This window comes from Podarcis muralis, chromosome Z, assembly GCF_964188315.1.
Source record: "Podarcis muralis chromosome Z, rPodMur119.hap1.1, whole genome shotgun sequence".
Lineage (NCBI taxonomy): Eukaryota > Metazoa > Chordata > Lepidosauria > Squamata > Lacertidae > Podarcis > Podarcis muralis.
Genome location: NC_135673.1, coordinates 42,921,711 through 42,938,122, shown reverse-complemented (window position 1 = coordinate 42,938,122; position 16,412 = coordinate 42,921,711). Strand labels below are relative to the sequence as shown.

The following is a 16,412-nucleotide window of genomic DNA, read 5'->3' as shown; positions in this document are numbered from 1 at the left end:
AGCAAAAGCTCCACCCAATTTCCTTTGGAGCTGATTAATAGGCGCAGCACGCTCTCCCCTATTCGCTCACGAGGAGGCGGCGCCACTTTATTTGCATATTCATGAGCTTATTTATTATTCATGAGCTTTCCCGGGCCCCCCCAATATTTTTTATAAGTCCGCGTCCCTGGGTGGAACCACTGCTAGAATCCAAGCTTTTACTATGGCTTTGCCTTTCTGGCCTCACCACCAGTCCCATGGAAATGGTTTTTGGTTGCAACCACACTGCTGCAATAACTAGCTCAGGTAGGAGGTTAGAGCAGGAAAGGGGTGGCTGAGAAGCAGTGGGATCTGTGGAAACCCCTACTGCAGAGGTAGACAATTAGACAATGTCTTCCACCCCAGATGTTGGTGCATTCATGTTTATCCATACCCACCCCTGGGGTGCCTAGCAGGTACTAAGAGCCAAGGGAGCAACAGGGGGCTCTGGAGGTGTAAACAACGATCAGACTTTGAAAGGTTGGCATCACTGGACCAAGTTAATCAGTGCTGTTTAATTGATCAAACTAAATAGGTTTGAATGGATTTTTAATAAATGTGCAAATAATTGCTCCTGTTTTGAATTTTATTGTGTTATTATATCCCTTAGTGCTCAAGTAGCTCAGCTGCTTAGAGCATGGTGTAGATAATGGCAAGGTTACAGGTTCAATCCCCTTATGGGACAATTGCATACTCCCCCTGCATTGCAGGGGGTTGTACTAGATGATCTTCAAGGTCCCTTCCAGTGCTATGATTCTATGAATTATTTGCAAACTGCTACTGTGAATGATGCATTTTATAGGGTAGGGGGCACTGGGGATGAGTTGACGGAAACTAGGGAACTGCACATCTATAAGTTTGGGAACTACTGCTGTAGAGCATTTGAACCCTGGTCTTGGGAACTTTGGATGCCCTAGATTTAAATGCAGCCTCCTGAGCCAATAAATGCAAACAAGGCTTATTGGTTGGAAATCTGCACCCTTTACGGTCTGAAGGAGACAACAAAAGCAGGTGCACAAAACTTTAGGGCAAGTAACATGGCTGATGATTTGTGTTAGGCTTGGTGGGGTCATAATATAAATCTCTTCAAATCTAGCAACAACTTGGCAGGAGAGGTTGTCTTTTGTGTCTACTTGCTGTACCACCTCTTCTGCCCCCCCCCCAAAAAAAAAATCTTTGCTCCTGCTGTCCCTCCACATTGCCCCCAACTCCAAACCTGCTTTTGACGAGTGGGAAATCCCACATATGTCTTCTTCACTTGATTCTTTTAGCAGGCTTCTGGTTAATATGTGCAACAATTTCTCTAGATGTGCCCATCAGCACTCTCATCCTTTCAAAGGACTCTGGCAGCCTTCCCAGAAAAGCAAGACTTGGGTCACTGAAACCAGTTGCCAGGAAGGCGGATGGATAATCCTCATTCCAGCTATTTGTTCAAGATCCTACTTCTCCTTCTATGAAATAAAACGTGCCAGAAAGTCCATCGCTTTAAAGAGAAAGAGTTGCCTCAAAGGTTTCAGGTGTGTACACATTTTGCAGCAGCATTTCAAAGGCTTACACAGACCCTCTGAATGGTGACCTCAGAGTCAGGTTATGCGGAAAGTCATTTATCACGCAGTACAACTCCATCTGTGTAATCATATTTGCCTTCTACTGGTGCTACAACCTCCGCTTAGATTGGGTCCGTTCCCCGCACACGCGCGCGCACACACACACACACACCCTTGCAATCTGAACATCTTCAGTACTGAAAGACAGAAACCAATGTAGAACCACTATGGCAAGCTAAACCACACAAATTTCCATGTTGTTTCTTGTGGACTATCACCCACATCACGTATTGCCTCCTTGGGATTAAGGCAAGTGAGCATAATAACTTATGGTGATGAAAGTTGTGGTATTGGCACACCTAGCCCTGAGCAGTTATCTGATATGAAGTCCTCAGAGCATGAATCAGACACCTCACCGTTTGAGGTCCTTGTGGAGCAATGCTGAGGATCTCCTTGAGGAGCCCTCCAGGTGGATGCCTGGTAAGAACTCTTGGAAGAGGTGGAGTGCCCTGCCCACAGTCTTCAAAATTGCAGGCACCAAAAGCTTTGGGTCCAGGATGAAGAGCAGCAGCACAGTTGTGTTTATAGACCTAGAGGTGTTGATCCAATTGTGAGTAAGCAAACCCCAAGACTCCTTCACTTGAGCCAGCAGCTGGGTTTGGGTGTGGTTTAGGGGACTGCAAACCCCATCTTCTGGTTGCTGGGGAAAACACAGGTCTGTGGCTCCTGGTTTGGTTTCCTCACCTTGCTGTGTTGCACCTTGCTTGAATGCCCTGTGATAAATTGAGCTTGTGCTGTTGTGTGACCTTGTCTCTGGATCATGTTTGGTTCCTTTTCTGTACTTGACCATCATTTCTTTGCACAATGCTGCCTCTTTCACTCACGTACAGAAGGCATCAGTACGTTTCCGAGCACAATTCAAAGTGCTGGTGTTGACCTTTAAAGCCCTAAACGGCCTCGGCCCAGGATACCTGAAGGAGCGTCTCCACCCCCATCGTTCTGCCCGGACGCTGAGGTCCAGCACCGAGGGCCTTCTGGCGGTTCCCTCATTGCGAGAAGCCAAGTTACAGGGAACCAGGCAGAGGGCCTTCTCGGTAGTGGCGCCCGCCCTGTGGAACGCCCTCCCATCAGATGTCAAAGCGATAAATAACTACCTGACATTCAGAAGGCATCTTAAGGCAGCCCTGTTCAGGGAAGTTTTTAATCTGTGATATTTTACTGTATCTTTGGTTTTTATGGAAGCCGCCCAGAGTGGCTGGGGAAACCCAGCCAGATGGGCGGGGTACAAATAAATTATTATTATTATTATTATTATTATTATTATTATTATTATCATCATCATCATCATCGTCATCATCATCATCATCATCATTGGTGACTACTTTGGTGAAGGCATATTATCTTCTGTAACTGGGACCTTAGCCCCTAAGAGCAGGTCCTGGAACAAGGGCGGAAAGCTCATGAATCATCTCTAGTGATGGGAAAGTCACAGTTGTATGAAACTCTGAGTTGTAGACAGTGCTATTTTTCTAGAGAGAGGTGCTGGAACTCACCATGAACACTTCCCACATTCTCATAGAATGGCAATGGCACCTGCCTGAGAGGTGCTGGACCTGAGTTTCAGCAAGTTCTGGCTGAAAAAAGCTCTGGCTGCACAGCATATTTTCAACAGCAAGAAATTATGCCATATTTGTTGAGCATTCCAGCAGGTGCTAACACTGTATGCCAGGGAAGATGTTGCTGGACTCCAAATCCCATTGCACCCAACCAGCATGGTCAATGGTGAGGGACCTGGAGCTCAATAACTACTGGAGGGCCACAGGCTCCCCAGAATCATAGAGTTGTAGAATTGGAAATGACCCCTGAGAGTCATCTAGTTCAATGCTCTGCAATGCAGAAATCTCAGCTAAAGTATCCATGACAGATGGCCCTCCAACCTCGGCTATCCCATGCCTGGGAGGGCACCCTCCGCACCTTGAGAGAGAGCGCCCACCCTGGGCAGTGTGGGCATATGCTCCACCGCTGTTACCAGCGTCAAGTATTGGAGTGAAATCAGCATAACATTTGGAGAACCACTTTTTCTACCGGCTGTAGCAATTGGAATGTGCTGTGCTAGATGCTGTATGATTTTTAATTATATTTTTTATTGCTGCATTTATTACATATTCTGAATTCTATAGACTTCAAATTACGATACAAAGCAATGCAACATAAGAGAAGAAGCATTCAATGCAATTAAAAAACAATATGGATATTAAATGTAATAGATGTGCAGTCTCCCATCTTCAGTCACAAAGCCATGGACACCCCCACAGGCTACCTGAATGAAATTTGTTTGGGAACCCCTGGCCCATTTACAGCTTTTGCCAAATGCAGACAACAATAGAATATATAAAACATCTGTGCAGAAGAGTGGGATTCATTTAAATAATGAATTGGGGCTGCATGACCACAGCAGACCGCAGAATAGAATCAGAAGAACCTACTGGATCAGGCCAGTGGCTCATAGTCTAGCATCCTGTACTCAACCAGATGCCTGTGGGAAACCTACAAACAAGAGCACTCTCCCCTCCTGAGGTTTCCAGAAACTCGTTTTGAGATACATTGCTGCTTCTGGCCAAGTAGGCAGAGCATAGCCATTGTGGTTAATAGCCACTGACAGCCTTATCCTACACAAATTTGTCCAGTCCTCTTTGATTGTCTTCTTTGGATGGGCCTGTGTGTCGCTGGAGTCTCATGGTGGGAACAACACCTCCACAATGCAGTCCTTCTTCTTACAGTGGGAGTTTCTCCCCCTGCCCTCCGTGTTTTTATAAAAGAAGCCAAGGGAATCCAGGAGAATGAACTGATAATAGTGAGAGTGTTTCACTTTGTGAGGAAATAGAAATGCTGTTAGAGGAAATTATGAGACTTGGCAGGGGGAGGGGGGAGACAGATAAAATGGCAGAGAGACAACTCAAGGAGGGTGTCTATGTGAGTCTGTCTTGAACATACCACCTGCAATTTGAAATGCCTGTCGGTTTCCAAGTGGAAGTTCTACCCATGAAGGGCTGACGTGATGGCACCTTTGTGGTATCAGTGCCCCGCTTGTGTGCATTCTTTCCTAAACCACAGTTTAATTTTACATCGGCCTGACACTGTGCTCTTTCTCAGTCAGTAGGAGTGAGTCAGTTTGTGTTTAACATCAGGCTTATCTTAACATTTACATTGCTAAACCGTAGATTAAATCGTGTGCTATGCATTACATAAGGAGATTTGCTTTCTTGTTTTACTGATGTTTACACAGTGGCGAGGGGCGAGGGGAATTAAGTTGGACATGAAATGGAGGTGGGGGGAATCAGTCGTTGGCTTACCCAGAAGTACTGCATAGGCTATAGCAGGAGGTATGGGTGTTTGCTGGAGAATGAAAGGGGGGGCATTCCTTTGGTGAAAGTATGGGTGGGTATTCTGTGGACCTCAATACCCATCAGCCCCAGGCATCATGGCTAATGGTAGGTGCAGCACTATGGAACTTGCTCCCACAGGAGGCAGTGATGGCCAGCAATTTGGGTGGCTTTGAAATTCGTGGAAGAGGAGAAGGCTACTGATGCCTCCACAGAACAGGATTAGACACTAGATAGACATGGCTAATCCATCAGGCTCTTTTGATTTTCTAATGTCAGGGCTGAAGGAAATGTAGTATCCAGCTACATTTTACTCAAAGCAGACCCATTAAAACTGATAGACCTAAGTTGATCATTGCCATTAGTTTCAATGAGTCTGCGATCAGTAGAAAGTAGTGGAAGACTACCCATTGTAGAATGGTATCAAACTGCTACTGGCAGTAGAACATGGAGTTAGATCCAGACTGAAGTTGGATCCACACAATATGTTTATAGCTTTCCCCAAAGAATCCTGGGAAATGTAATTTGTTAAGGATTCTGGGAACTGTAGTGCTGCGAGGTAAATTGTGAGGAAAAGGGCTCCATGGGCTCTGTAAATTATAGTTCCCATAATTATTTGGGGGAAAGTTATGTGTATGTGTTAAATATAAGGTGTGGATGTGCAGTCAATCACACAGAGCACAGTCTCACTGACTGGGTTCTATTCTAAGTATGACTAGTAGAAGTGCAATCTTGTGTATTTGGTAGGTAGCTGTGCATACTGACCAGAACAGAAGGGCTATCCTTTTCTTACATATGCTTAGGTGGTATCTTTCTGCAGCCAAAGCTTGCTTCTCTCAGTGTGAGGTTTAATCCACACTACAAGGATGTATCCCAAATAGCAATACCGCTACACAGATGTTCAGCGATGCCTCTATCACTTTTGAGTGGAATTACCACAGCCCCCTTCCTTCCTTCCTTCCTTCCTTCCTTCCTTCCTTCCTTCCTTCCTTCCTTCCTTCCTTCTTCCCTCTCACCCTCCCCCTTCCTATTGTGGGGTTGGAAGGAGAGGTCATCTAATCCAAGCCTCTGTTCAATTCAAGATCTTACAATCAGGGGTGCCAACTTGAATAAAATATTGGGGAGAAGGAAAATATGCCCCACCCTGCAAAACCAATCACATGATGGGATACACCCACACTATTTGAATGACATTGTCTAGGGCGGGCGCAAAGGGACCTCAGCCCCTAGGAGTTGGCCCCTATGTTTACAATGTAGGAGGCAGCTACACGTGTACCTGACAGATGACCATGTACCCTCTGCTTCTCTTGAGGCATGCTGTTGTTCCACTGCCATAACTTTCTCATAAAGTTTAGCCAAAATCTGATTGCTAAACATTTCCACTGGCCTACTAGAGTAAGCCTGCTCCATCTTCTCTGTGAGAGGCCTCCTGATCTAAGAAGGGTTCTATCATGCCTCTCCTTAGTCTTCTCTGGGCTATATGCCTCTTTCCTTCTTTCCTCCCCATGAAGAACTGCTGCCAGAGAAACTCTAAGTTGTAACTGCAACCTGCTTATGGGCTTCCCCTAGGAATCATTCCAAAAGTGCACCCACAGACGCAAAGTTCTGAATGATCAGGCCTTGAAATCATCCAGAAAAATTGTTCATGTTCTCTGGAATGTGGTAAATCTCAAGTTTCGCCACATGGGGGCACATCCAGAAGAAACTGTCACCCTGTGAAAAATGACAGGTAAAAATCACATTGTGGCAGGTTTTAACTTATTGTGAAAGACTGTGGGGATCTGGCTGCAGCGAGGACAGCCTGTGAGGGTTACAAAACATCAAGCAGCACCAGATTGGGACATTTTGACATGCTAATGGGGGGGGGGGGACCACCTCTCTAATTCTGTAGCCTTACTCTGAGGTAAATATTGGGGGAAACTGCCATATATGGAGGCAGCTGATTCATTTAGCTCATTGTTGTCAACAATGTTGGATTTCCAGGTTTCAGATAGAAGTTTCTTCTAGCCTAACCAGTACATACTAGGTTATTTGACCTGCACTGTCTGCATGCAGTGCAGGTATTCTACCCCTGAGATATAGTCTGTCATCTCACACCTCTCCCTGTCACCTTGGCAACCCTTGTTTTGCACAGACCTAAAAACTTTCTCTGACGTGTAGGTGCCTGGCCATTGTGTCATAATGGCTTGAATTCAACCAGCCTGGTGGCCAGGCGGGTTGGCATATACTGGCCCGTGGATTCCTTACCTGCCACAATTCTGTAGCTTGCATTTTCCCTTCCTATCCCAAATATTAGCTAGATTTTGACATTCATTAATTTCTTGGGTTTAGCAGACTCTCTCCTTCCCACCCCCCACCATAACATTAGCAAAGCTATGTGTTTCTGCCAATTGCTGCTCTTGCAAAAGGGTCACTGTGTGGTTTATCATTCATATAGAGGTGGCTGGAACCTATTTGTGCTGTTAGGAAGAAAGGCTGAGAGGCCAGAGGAAGGTGGAGACAAAGCCAATGACAGGCAGAGCTACCTAATTCTAGTTTTGTCCCCCATTCTCCTCCTTGCTAAGTCCTACAGGGGTGAAGCTGAGAAGGAGCACGAAGAAGATGACAGACAGGGGCACATGCTAAGCTGGTTGTAAGTAAGAAGGCAAGCAAATTTGGGCTGTCTGAGAGCAGACTGAGGCTGATAGGGCTTTGCCCCATTCGCCCTGATGGGCCAGTCTCCACTGCTTATTTATATATTTCAACTGTGTACAGAAATGTCAGGCCATCTGTTACTGCACTCCTTATTCATATTTATTTGGAGCATTTGTACCCACACTTCAACCAAAAAGGCTCCCGGGGCAGCTTACATACAATCAAAGAAAGATGGTCCCTATCCTCAAGCTCACAGTCTTAAAAAATGAAGAGTGGGAACCATGGTGGCTCAATACTTTATTGACTAGGGGTTGCCAGGCTTAAGACGGACAGTAGTTGACTAGCGAGACATGATGATCTCTCCTACCACCAAAGGCAACCAGTAGTGCTCATACCTTATGCCAATCAAATTGAGTTTATAAATCATAACTGTTGCCTCCAGCATTGCTTTTGCTGTGTGAGCAGCACAGAAGGAACCTCTCCAGGGCATAAGCCTGGGCAGCGTGCATTAAGGTCCTGGGCTGCCCAGGTAACAAGATCGCCCCCCCTTGACCTCACTGATGTGGTCCAAAGGAAAGCAGAACAAGATGTTTGGCACCAGCTTGGCTGCAGGAGTTGCTGGAAAGAGCTGTACAAGGTGCCATCTAACTGCCTTAGGGACTCCACTCTGGATTTGTGTAGGGTTTACTCCTCAGCCTTTTCTTTTGCTGAAGATGTCCTGCAAGGCAGCAGGTACAGATGGTTCCTCAGGGTGTACTCCTGAAGCCTTTTTCAGTAATCAGTATATCTACAAGGCAGCAGAGGTTTAGGATAAGAGTATTCCTTCTCCCAGGTGGGCTACCTTACCAGGTAGAGAAGATCCAACTGCCCCTTGGACAGGAGGGAGGAGGAAAATAAACACTAAAATTCAGACACCAGTTTCTAACTAGTTGTTCCTACGTGGACTAGCTGGCACAGTTCAAGAGCAAGGAGGTTCCTGATGGAGCTGGGCCTCCAGAAAAGCTGATTAAATGAACCCTGCTTACTGTTTCTCCCACTGAGAGAGAAAGGCTGCCCCCAAGTGACAGTTGAGGGGAGAGGAGGCCTGATGGAACTGGCCTGTTGCAGCAGAGCCGATGGAGTGTGCTCTGCTTCTCAGCTCTCTCAATGCCAGCTCTCATGGTATTTAATGGCTTTTGGGAACCTTACCTCATCACCACACACACAGTACCTGTGTCTCCATGTGTGTCTTCCCACTTACACTTTGACAGCAAGGATGAATCCAATGGATTCAAGTTATAAAGAAGGTAATTCTGATAGTAAAAGCTGTTCAACAGTGGAACTGACTCCCACCAGGAGCTGCTGGACTCTCCTTCCTTGGAGGTTTTTAAGCAGAGGTTGGGTGGCCATCTGTCATGGATGCTTTAGCTGAGAATCCTGCATTCCCTATGATTCTATGTTTTGTGGACATGGCAGCCAACAAACAAGCTTGCATGCTGCAGGAGCTGCCTCTTCCCACAATCTGGAATCAACCAGAGTTCTGGGTGCATGTCTGTTGGGTTGCATGTATGTGACTGGTCCAAAGTCACCCAGTGAGCTTCATGGCTGAGTGGGGATTTGGACCCTGGTCTCCCAGGTCCTAGGCTGACACCAAAACCATTACTCCACCCCTTGTGATGTGGGATTGCTGATGCTGCAGTTTTAGATAACAATGAAGTTATTTGAATGCTGAAAATATTAACATCAATATTCATACATATTTTTAATTGTACTCCTAGAGGCAATGGGCATAGCCAAGGGGGGCAGGGGGGCAGTTGCCCCCAAAACCAATACAAATCCGAGGTTCTGCACCCCCTAACAAAAGTCTCCCCCCCCCTCCGTGAACACTCCTGGCTATACCCATGCTAGTGGTGCCACAATAATACTGCTAGCACATTTCCAAAGTTAAGTAGGGTCCAGCATGGTTTCAAATCCCTACATTGCAAGGGGTTGGACTAGATGACTCTAAGGGTCCCTTCCAACTTTACACTGATATTCTTATTCTAGTATTGCATGCACATAGAGCAACCCACAATGACACCCGTTTGGAAGCGACCAGAACCCCCGTCTCTCGTCCGTGCCCACATGTGAACTCTGCTCCAGCTGCGAATTGGCGAGCGGGGAGGGATGCTAATGCAACGCGTCTCCGAGTCGTAGTTCCTGCCGCTCGCTCCACCCCTTGTGGTGGGTGTTGATATTGCTGCCGCCGCCGCTATTTCTGCCTCTCAGCCAGCCAGCCAGCCAGCGAGTCAGTCAGTCAGGCTGCTGCTCGCTGTGGCGGCGGCAGCAGCAGCAGCCACAGCTGAAGCCAGCAGAAGCGAGCGGAAGGAGCTGAGAGCAGCGGCAGAGCTGCCTTCCTCCTCCTCCCTCCGGCCGGAGAGACCATCGCCAGCCCCGGCTTGTCCCCCAAGCGCGGCGAAAGGGAGAAAGCCCAGCTCGCCCTCCAGATGCGCTGCTAAGCCTGCCCTGCCCCGGTGACTTCTCCTAGCCGGGCTGGGGGAAGGCGGACCCGGGGAGGGGGGGCAGCCAGCGCTCGGAGTCTGTGCTGCCTCCCTTCGCAACCGCTATGGATCTATTCGACTTTTTCAGGGACTGGGACTTGGACCAGCAGTGGTAGGTTTGATTTCCCACCCCGCTCTTGAATTTCATCATCCTATTGCGATGCCTTCGGGTTGTTGTTGTTATTGTTATTGTTATTATTAGCATTATTAATAGTGCAGCTCAGAAACCTTTTGTTGCATCTTCCTCTCCCCTCCTTCTCAGTGTCTTGTCTTTAATAATAATATCGAGAGCCATGCACCCGTGGTGGTTTTTGTCCGGAGGTGCGTGATGCGCGTCGCATGCCCTGTTTTTCGGAGGATGCTCCAACTTGGAAGTGGTCCATTTGCAAAACAGGCAGCATCTATGGAAGAAGTCGGCATAGCCTCGCTTCCTTTGAACCCGCTCTAGCATCCCATTATTTGAACCCCCTCTTTGAACCTATTCCCAACTCAATCCGATCCCCTGGGGGTCGTGTGGTGTTTGGGGGGTGGGCGTGGGGGTGTTGTTCACGCATCTTTCATTTTCCATGTTTCAAAATAGGTATCAGGACCTATGCTTTCTTGAACCTGTGGGATAAGTTGCAAGGGTGTGTGTCTGTTGGCTACCAAACCAAAAGCAACAAAAAACAAGGGGGGTTATCCAACCAGCAACACTACCCCACATTGTTCATACATTGTCTTCATTGTGGCTTTCTCAAACGTGCAGTTTAGTGGTGTCAGTTGCAAGATTTCTGTCTCTCTCGTTTCCAAAACTGCCTGTGATTGTCCCTCCTCCTACCCCCTCTACTGATCCAGAACTGAAGTGATAGGGTCCCCCCCCCCTTTCCCAGTCACTGTCAGATCTCTTATTGTTTTAACTTATAAGCTTTGGAAATATCTTGAGCATTACCATGTTTTTCTCGAATTTCAGATATGTTGTGATTTGCAAAGAAGAAGGGAGTTGCGTGTGTTGGTTGTTTTTATTGTGAACTTGCTGCAAAAAAATAAATCAAGCTTGGCATCTTTAAAAAAGAAAAGAAACATTGGGGTGTTGATACTGGGAGAGCAGAAGTAGTGCAGAAGTTGTGATTTGATTCTGTATTTAACTTGGAAAACAGAGGTGCTTTGTTGCCCATAAATATTTAAATATGATTTGCCAATGTCTGGACTGGTTCTGTGTTTCACTCTGCCAAGCTAACAAGTTGCAATTTGTGCTTTCGCTCTAAAATTTAAAATAATAATAATGAGCAACCGGATTGTGGCCATTTGAGGTAGGCTGTAATTTACTAACCAGGCAAGCAAAGTAAGTAAATGAATAAATTTGCATTTTGCATGCCTGATTGGCAAAAATCTTGGCGACATAGGTAATATTATGATGTGTTTTGCTGAGAGAAGTGCAGAATCATTTTAATTTGCTGGCATTTTAAGTAAATAATTGCTGAAAATACTAATAATAAAACATATAGATTTTATATCAAGCTAATCAGTGACACTTTGTCAAGCATACTGTAGTTGCCCAGCTTGAAAACCCTGAAACACTGTCATGTTTTCATTTATTTTATTTTTATAGCGGTTGAGAATCAGTCCTTGGGACCATAAATTACTTGGTATCAGTTTTAATCAGCAAACCAGCATTGTGGATCTTGTGAAGTGTTTTATCAGCTCTGTGTAAGCCATCACATTATGTCACTTAATAACCTTGCCGTTGTTACTTAAAAGTAATAATCACAATAAAATTAGTGCTCAATTAAATATGCTGCTTCACAGTATCTTTACCCTGCCAAACTAATTTATTTTTGCAGACAGCTGATAACCACTGTATTGCTACTCAAACAGTATTTGCATACAATTTGCCTAATTTATGGTGTGGGTAACATCATTAATTTAATGGAAGCCGTTACAACTGAGCATGGAGGTGTCGTTTGGAAAAGGAAGCATGTTGCGGTGTTTGTAGAGTCCAACACTGGCTGGGATCAGGATGGTGAATGTTGAAATGATGTGTTTGAGAAAGAAGGAAACTGTTAACATGTGTTTTTGTTGTTGAGGTTTTGGTGGAGGTGGGGTAGGGGTGGACAAGTGTTACAATATTTCCTCCTCTTTTCTGATCACCATTAACTTCCTTTATCAAAGTATTGCCGTTTTGATTTTTTTAAAGGCATCTAATGCTTTTGGCTGCAGGGGCTCTTTCGAGAGTTCGTCTCTTCTGATCTCATATGTGTCTCAGCATGGAGTATCTCCATAAATTCTTCGTCTTGTGTGCCATAATAGGCAAATGCATCAATTCGGTGGGCTTGGGTCTGCATGGTGTTGTGTACATGCACTCACTTGGGGTCTCTGTGAATTTGTGTTGATGTTCACCAAACTATTTTCTTCTGGTGAGAAGAATTTGCCAGCATAGGCACTCACTGAATGACCCCCTCCCCAAACAAGCCATAGTCATCTATAATTTAATGGCTACTGCTACACATTTAAATTTTTAACTTTTGTTCACCCTGTGCATCAGGCTCGTGCCTCTACCTTGTTTACTGCTAATTAGCTAGTTATGGAATGAGTGCATTTGCTCCTCAAAGTTGGAAGAAACTGTACATTAAAAACAATCCTGTTTTTAAAAAAACAAAAACAAAACTAAACCTGGGTCAATAGGCAATCCACTCAGAGCTTTGCAGCAATCCCCCCCCCCCCCCCGATTTCAGCGGCACTTACTCCCAACCAAGTGCATAAGACCGGGGCTGGAATTGACCAGTGCAAACAATTCTGATGTATGCTGGCTGCTAACTGTTGTGCATTTACATCTAAGTAGCCTTAAGTTCTATCTTTAAGGAACAACAAAAGATAATTTGCCAGAGATGAGCACACAGCAGCAGCCAATCTCTCCCTTAACCGGAAAGAAGAAGGGTTTGTAACCCTGGGATAAAAATATGCAGTGAATTACTGCAATATGTACATCTTATTCCACACAGTCAATGTGCAAGGACACAACTACATTAAGGAAATGGGATTGTAAATCCAGATACTTATACAAAACTAGTGTAAGCATATGATTTAATGGAAATTTATATTGTAACCTGCTTGGGGCAGAGAGCTAGTTTGAGGTTTGGTTTTCTCTTGATGACGCTATATAAATATAATAATTATGTTGGGAATGGAAGACCAAAAGCTATATGATAGGTTTGGGGTGGGGTCTGTATCAGAGAACTCCACATGTGTTTCATAGTACATCTTGCAAATGAACCCCAAAGTAAAATTGTACCTGTCTATTTATTTATTCATTACATTCCCCCCCCCCCTCACCTAAGGAACTTGGATTGGAATTTATGTAGACCCCCAGTTTTATCTCCACTACCTCTCGGTATATTAAGCTAAAATACAGCAAATGTTCCAAGCCCATCCAAGGCAAATTGTGGCTATCTGGGGACCTGAAGGCAGGTTTCTCTCCGTGCAAAATTAAAACTCTGCCCACTACTGGCTTTCTTAGAAAATGACACATGTTAACAGACATAAGGCTCTGTATCAATCTAATTACCTTGGCTACATTCATACCGCAGTTTATTTCATTTCCCTGATGTTTTCCTAACTGTTAATTTCCAGATTATATTTCAGCTTCCACATGACATAGTCGGCACTTCTAGAAATCTAGTGGCATAAAAAAATGGAAGTTTAGTGGTAATTTCACTAGCATTTTAATCAGGAAAACCAGCACAATTTCCCCCATGTCTGAGTGGACCTTTCATCACCTTGTTTATGGAGATGTGGAGGCCCAGAAAGAAACCTGGGCAACATGGAGTGACAGTGCTCTCCTCAAGCCAGTTTTGTTTTTTGATATTCCTTGGTCCTTTACGAGGAATGTGGAACCAGATAATGTTGGACTTGGAACTCCCATCAGCTCTGGCCAACATGACCCTTGATCTGGGATGATGGGAGCTGGAGTCCAGCAACACCTGGAGGGTCACAGGATTGCCCCTCTTGTCTCCATTGTGCCCATGTGACTTTACAGCACTAAGCAAAGCAAGGCAGATTCCTAAGGTACATAGAAGATTATATTTAAAGATGGCTGGAGGTTAGGAAGTCCCAGGGGTCGGTAATTAGGAACTCCACAATATGGATGGGCTTTGATGGAGCTGTTGCAGGAAGAGAGAGTGTTGGAACTAGGTGTGTTCAGGAAACAAATAACAACAATAACAACAACACCACCATCATCACCAACAACAATTTTTGCCCCACCCATCTGGCTGGGTTTCCCCAGCCACTCTGGTCAGCTTCCAGCACATATAAAAACAGTAATAATAAATAAGGACAAAGGAAGAGAACTGTCAGAGTCTGAAGTGCTGTGATTGATCATGAGGTGGGAAGTCCTGGGTTCGAAATGCAGCATGCCCATCAGGTAACTTTAGCCAAGCCATAATGTACCAGCCATTCCTCAGCATCAATAGTCTATTATACTGAAATGTGTAGGAACACAGAAGGCTTCTACAGAGTCAGGCCGTTGGAGCATCTAGTTCAGTACTGTCCACACTGAATGGCACTGGCTATCCAGGGTTTCATGCAGGGGGCATTACCAGGCCTACGTGGAGAGATGCTGCAGATTGATCATGAGACCTTCTTACCTGGAAATCAGGTGCTCTGCCAGTGATCTAAACTAGTCATTCTCAACTTGTAGGCTTCACTGAGCCAATGTCTATTTGGCTTTTGTGTTGCAGCAGAATACTAGGTACAGAAAAAAGTCCTTATTATGTTTGATGGTCCGGGGTATTGCTGCTAACAAGCAGTCTTGAGTTATCAGCCTTCTGCTGCAGGGCCCAGATACTCTTTCCTTCCCACTTTTTCAAAAAGAAAAAGAAAATCTTTGCTTACAGGGCATGTGGGGAAACTGACGAGCACAGCTGTGGTGAAACCCCAGACACCCTACACCTTAATTTCCCCCAAGGCACCTGTACCTGTAAATTAGTTCAATTTACTTCCGTGCAAATACCTGCAATGTTGCAGCACCCCTTTAACTGCTTAGCAATGCCCCTGTTGCTCCCAGATAAGACTTGGTAGGCAGTATGGCACAATGGCTACTCCCTTAGTACTATTAATGAATCAAAGCACACCTTCAAAAAAAGGAAAGATAATGCTTCAGAGGGTTTTGTTTGTTTGTTTGTTTGTTTGTTCACCTCATAAAAAAGAGAGGTTGATTTACACCAGACATCAACAGTAATCCAATTGCATCAAACGGGGAAGAAAACTGGACATTTATTCAAGAAGCTTAAACTCACTAAACTGTAACATAAATAGAAAGGTCAGAAGTTGCCCTGTAGCTGGTGGAGCTGAGAATGGACCATCTGTAGGTCAGGTCTCCTTCACTCCCCATATTCCCCCCCCCATGCCTCTCTCCTAAACCAAGCCACCTGCTCCCTACCAGGGCATTCCGTCAAACCTACTTCCTCAACTGGGAGTGGGGAACCCTGCTTGCTTGCCAGACAAAGGTGAACTGTTTTTGGTCTCTACCTCAGCACATTTGTGAGTGTTTCTTCCCTTCTTCCCACCTCTCTCCCTCCAATACGCTGCCCTGGGATGCCTTCTCAGTTACTGTGCTTTACTGCCCTGAGGCCTCAAATCACTTATTAAATACGGTAACTGTTTCCCTCTGAACACCGGGATGGTTCAATGTTGCCTAATGGGTACATGTGAAATGGAGTAGATAGATTTCCCCCCCTTTTTTTTCGCGGTAGGAGTTGGAGGAAATTGAAATACTGAATGGAATACTCATTAACAAAAGATATCCCATCTCTTTCCCCTTCTGTTCTCTTTTTGGAAGTTAAAGTGTGTTTATTTAGGGAATTTGTATTAGGCACATCCCCAAAGTAATTATTTAGGATCATTTTCAGTTTCCCCACTCCCAAACATAAAGGAATTACTCACCATGCTCCTTGCATGTGGTTGAAGGATTAGGATCTGTCAGAATGAGCAGCTGAGTCTAGGAGGAAATAAAATACAGTCCGGTTTGAGGCTTGGGAGGGTGGAATAAGCCCCGCAATTGATTATGCCGTAACATACTAAATTTTTCCTGGTCTTCCATGAGATTGCAAAGGATGTTAAACCAGAGTGGACCCTGGTGTTTGCAAAACACACAGCCTTGTATGCCACTGATGAGTCGAAATGATGAAGTAAGTGTGATTTAGGGGTGGGTTGTTTTGCTAATGAGTAACCTAAGAATGTTGCGGGTTTTTTTTTAAAAAAAGCAGAGAAATCAAGAATGGACTAAAACAAAAGAGTGAGCTTTTAAGAAGTAAAAAGAAAAGAATCCAGAATTT

At 45.1% G+C, this 16,412-nt stretch overlaps 1 protein-coding gene across 6 annotated transcripts in view; it reads left to right on the top strand.

Moving 5' to 3' along the window:
• Positions 1–9,838: 9,838 nt before the first annotated feature.
• The window catches only part of AFF2 (ALF transcription elongation factor 2), a 398,976-nt gene continuing 392,402 nt past the window's right edge, over positions 9,839–16,412 (top strand). For all 6 annotated transcript variants that reach the window (XM_077922546.1, XM_028714336.2, XM_028714334.2 and 3 more), the window contains exon 1: positions 9,839–10,213. In XM_077922546.1, the coding sequence (XP_077778672.1) occupies positions 10,167–10,213 (47 nt within the window). In that variant the 5' untranslated portion in view covers positions 9,839–10,166. The remainder of the gene's footprint in view (positions 10,214–16,412) is intronic.